Source organism: Zeus faber, assembly GCF_960531495.2.
Source record: "Zeus faber genome assembly, chromosome: 11".
NCBI classification, from domain to species: Eukaryota; Metazoa; Chordata; class Actinopteri; order Zeiformes; family Zeidae; genus Zeus; species Zeus faber.
Window position 1 is genome coordinate 20,258,745 of NC_137205.1, and position 5,012 is coordinate 20,263,756.

Below are 5,012 nucleotides of genomic sequence, written 5' to 3' on the forward strand. Positions count from 1 at the left end.
CAAAGTTGTGATGGCAGATTTATTGCAGTAAAGAAACAGCATGTCACACCTCCAGAGCTAAAAATGTCAAAACTCATCGCCGTCGTCAATACAAACACATCAAATCGATCTGTAGTGAAGCACGGACATTATTTCATCGTCATACGCGATACATCACAATGTTTTAAGACATCGATAGAAATGTGTAAAAATCTCTCAAAGCGTTTTTTTTTCAGAAGCAATAAAAACAGAGGAATAGTCACCGGACACTCAAGGTTATTCAAGAAAAAAAATTCACATTTATTTCGTAAGACCGCTATGGAAAACGACGCCCCGGCTGACGGCGTGGATCCAGGTTAAGGAACTGATAAAAAAAAAAAGGGGTCGTTGGCAATTCTGGGTACTTTCACGGGGGTTTTTCAAAGCGTGGTTCGTGGCCCACGGGCGGGGTCACGGGACGACTCTAATCGGGTCACCAAATCAAATTGCAGGATTTCTTACATAGTCCTTTAAGAGTGCATTTCCACCCACGATACGTCGTCACACACAAGCCACGGCGGGTAGAAATGTACTTTTACTCATCTACCAACGAAACGTGGTCGTAGTCATTCAATGATGTGCTTCTCCTTTTTCCTCATCGCTCTACAAGGCTATCTACAATTCTGATTCATATGATATATACAAATGAGGTGAGATGATGTGGTGCAACTGTTTCATATTTCATATTCAGATTCATGAAGACTAAGTTATTGAGACCCCGAGCTTGGTCATTATTATGGGAATGTACATTTAAGTGCTGAAGCCGCATCGGAATAAAGTCTCACTGTGGCCCTCTGCTGGCTGGCAGCGGAACTCTTTCAAAACCACATCTTTTGACGTGACTGTTTCTGAGTAAAATGCAAATCAAAATTGTCTTAGTTGAAAATCATAGCTTATTTTCTTCCATGTTATAATGTATATATATATATATATATATATATATATATATATATATATGTATTTTTTTGGATAACTATTGTATAAAATATATTTAAATGTAAATATACACTATATAGAGTGGTATGACCCCCCATAGACTTCTATTTCTCAGAGTTTCAACACCAGTATGCCTGCATCAATGCTCCGCAGTGGTTTCAAAATGCTCATTTTCTCTTTCACGCAGTCAGTGTTCCTACTTGGTGAGATGATTGTCGACCTGTTTCTCTGCACTGACCGACAAGGGGCAGCACTGTCCATTGAAACCAATAGTGACCGGCCAGCAGGGGCAGCACACACACACACACACACACACACACACACACACACACACACACACACACACACACACACACACACACACACACACACACGCACACACACACACACAATCACACACACACGCGTTTTGAAAATTGTGGTGCAGTTTTCTATCTGACATTGGTGTATGAGTCTTTAATTTGTTAGTAGTTCATCATTCTTCGCATCTGAAATATAATTTGAGTTTACACTGTATTTTACAAAATAATCTCTTTTCCCTCATCCACCGATAGTTAAAAACCGCCGAGTTTAACGTGCAAACGGGTCGTAGAAAACTATATAACATTATAAATGCTTATTTTCTCTGACGTTTATAGAAATGACTACAATATAAAGGTGTATGAGTGTGTGTGTGTGTGTGTGTGTGTGTGTGTGTGTGTGTGTGTGTGTGTGTATATCCAGAGGGGGGCTTATAGGTTGCTGAAGAGTTCGTTTTTCTTGGTCCAGTCCATAGGGGGCGCTCTCTTGTTGGAGCGCTTCTGGTGCGATCGCTCCTTGACCTGCTGCAGCGTGAGGCTGAGCGCCGGGTCCATGATCACCTGCTCACACTCCTGAAGGACGGAGAGAGAGAAGGAAAGGGTCAAGGAGGGGGGCTCGTTCGGTCATTGAAGAAAACTCAATTTGACCGCCACGATCCTTTAACCTCGCGATGAAACATCAGAGCCAAGGATGAGTCGGATCGAAAATCTTTTTTATTTCAGGTTCCATCAACTGTGGGATACAAGTTGAAATGAGCAGAATCCCCACAATGACATTTGCTTCTTATAATGATCATATCCAATAACATAATTTTCCACAGATCCGCCGTGGAATGTCTAGATATATGTCAAAGGGCGACATGGCAAAAATACCATACCATCTCACGTGCATACGACGTGACGTACGTTACCTGGCATCAGGTTAGTGCCGTTACCGGGGTTTCCCTGTACCACTCACCTCCGGGGGAGTGTTTGAGGGCGGAGTGGTGAAGGAGGTGTTGGAGGAGGCGCTGGACGGAGACGGACTCACCGACAGCTTGGAGTCCCTCTCCCTCTCGTTGGCCATTCTGCCGTTCACCTGCGGGCAAAAGAACACCAACACTCAAGTACACTTCACTGACTCCAAGTCCCAAACTCTGAGTGCCAACCCGAACCCAAACCGATCGACGAGGACTGCGGAACTTCACCCTGTGCCATGTACCCCTGTGGGTGCAATACACGGTTTCACCACATGGTGGCAGTCTTTTACCAGATAGATAGCCAAATAGACAGACAGACTGACAGACAGACAGACAGGTAGATAGATAGACTGACAGACAGACAGACAGGTAGATCGATAGATATAGAGATAGACCGACAGTCAGGCAGATAGACAGACAGACAGACAGGTAGATAGATAGATAGATAGACAGATAGATAGACAGACAGAGAGTCAGTTAGATAGATCGACAGACAGATAACGTAAATTGCCCTAACGCCCGGTCCGCTGGACCGGACCTCCGCTCCGGTGACGGCGAGGGGGTTAACCGACACTTTTCGGTTTTTCGGGCAAGAACTTTTCAGACTTTGAATCGAATGTGGCGATGAGGTCACAGCGGGGGGTCTCTCCCGTTTCCGTGGGCTCAGCGGAGGCATCTGCGGCTTACTGGGCCTAAGCCTGCTGGGCCCTGGTTCCTGGTGGGGCTTCAGGACTTAACCCCACCCCCCTATGTCCCTCACCTCAGAGTCACCTCCTCCCTCACACCGCTACCCCATACAACCCTCCACCCTCCACTCCACCCCCAAACCAAGTGCTGTGCAACAGACCTCAGAGATAAGATAAGACTGAAGACTGTAAGACTTAATCTCCCCCCCTAGTGGAAATGCCAAGATACAAAAGGTCAGAGGAGGGGGTGAGAGGACGTGGATGTTAGGACAAGCACACGCACGCACGCACACACGCACACACGCACACACACACACACACACACACACACACACACACGCGCACACGTGCACCTACCCGCTATCCACCGGAATATATACCATCTCTCCTGCTATATCCCCCGACGCTTAACTCTGAGCTCCATCACCGCACCGAAGACATCTCCACTTACATCTGCACATCTATTCCCAGAGACCGTTTAATTATAGGACCTTAATTCGGTTTGTCCCCGGGTGTCGTCTTCGTGCCGACCCGTCGATTCCTCGTCGCGTCGCCTGTGACGCCGCGCATGATGATAAGCGCATCACGTGTTTAATGTTAACATGATGAAACCGGCAGCCATTAAAACGACAAAATGTAAACTGTCGATGGAAATGATGCACAGCAGCCACTCACACATACACACACTGGTGAGTTATGTGTATATACTCTTGTGTGTGTGTGTGTGTGTGTGTGTGTGTGTGCGTGCGTGCGTGTGTGTGTGTGTGTGTGTGTGTGGGGTTAACAATCTAACTCCCACACTGGTCCTGGGCCTCTCTGCGCTATTAGAGATTAATCCTAAATACCTCAGGAGGATTATCACGAAGCCGCTTCATTCCCCATATCTCCCCCTCTCGTCCCCCACTGTTCCCGTCGAAGCCTCCATTTTCCACCGTGAAGCCAACTCACCTCTCGGTTTATTACGGACCTCCTCTTGAAGCGTTCCCAGAGAGTCGTTACCCGGTTCACGCTACAGAATAGTTTTTAGTGTTGGAACTACAAAGCTTTGGGGATAAAAAACCCCCCAAAAAAACAACCGAACCAGCTCTAACGGTATCACCTGGGAGACCGGTAGAGAATGTACAATCATGACGGGTCTGGAGGTTTGGCCAAAATCATACCTCACAATAAAAGTCTCCTGAGATCAGGGTCGCAAAGGACTAAGCCTTATTGAATGGGGTCCGTGGCCTAATGTGTATCAAATCGAGCTCTTCTTGATATGAAAACAGGTTTGAGAATCACTGCCGGGAGGCGGTGGTTAAAACCACGGAGTGCGACTCGCTCCCTCTGCCGCTATGTGTTGAGCGGTGAATCTGGCGAATCTGGCGAATCTGGTGAGGGGCAGTTTACCTTGTCCTCCTGGTCTCCGTTCATGACCGGCTCCGGCAGAGGACCTGCGAGCAGGGGGGAGAAAAAACAAACAAAGAAGTGGTTGTCACACGATCGCAAAAGTCCACAAACACGATACTTGAGACTGCTGCCCCCCACCCCCCACCACTGAAGAAAGTACGGTGCACCCGGCTCAGCGTGGAGGCACCAGAAACGCCGGCCGGAGCAGCGCTGCCTCTCTGTTTCGACCGTCAGAGTCCCGTCCCACCATCCCACCACCGTCCCACCACCGTCTCGTTCTCCTCTCGGCCACGCCCTGAACCGCCCGAGCGGAGGGCTCCGCCGGAGCCGCCGGATCAAGAGTCTACTCGGCGGATCGACTTTCATTCGGCCGACACCTACTCCCTTACACAGAGGCAGCGACGTGTAGTTCATCCATTATTCACGGTCAGGTTCATCTTCTGCGGGTTGCTCACTGGCCCCGATCGGCCATATTCCATATCCCACCGCCCTTTTGTCCACCAGGAACCTACAGGCCGACGTGTCGCATACATCAACTCGAGAATATTCCACCACAAATGGCACTAAAACCCTAACCCTAACCCTAAGATTACCAGAGTCACCAGTGACCAAATGGGTGCCTTAGCCGGCCATTTTTTTAACCAAAATGGTACGCAAACCCTAACCCTAACGCCGTCCCTGAGATTACCGGAGTCGCAAGTGGCCAAAAGGGCGGCACAGCCCCC

At 48.4% G+C, this 5,012-nt stretch overlaps 1 protein-coding gene across 1 annotated transcript in view; it reads right to left on the reverse strand.

Moving 5' to 3' along the window:
- nherf1b (NHERF family PDZ scaffold protein 1b) overlaps nucleotides 1-5,012 on the reverse strand; it is a 30,492-nt gene continuing 25,480 nt past the window's right edge. Inside the window, exons 5-7 of the mRNA XM_080009758.1 lie at nucleotides 4,288-4,331; nucleotides 2,212-2,331; nucleotides 1-1,826 (exon numbers count right to left, since the gene is read on the reverse strand). Of these exons, the coding sequence (XP_079865884.1) occupies nucleotides 1,686-1,826; nucleotides 2,212-2,331; nucleotides 4,288-4,331 (305 nt within the window). The 3' untranslated portion in view covers nucleotides 1-1,685. The remainder of the gene's footprint in view (nucleotides 1,827-2,211; nucleotides 2,332-4,287; nucleotides 4,332-5,012) is intronic.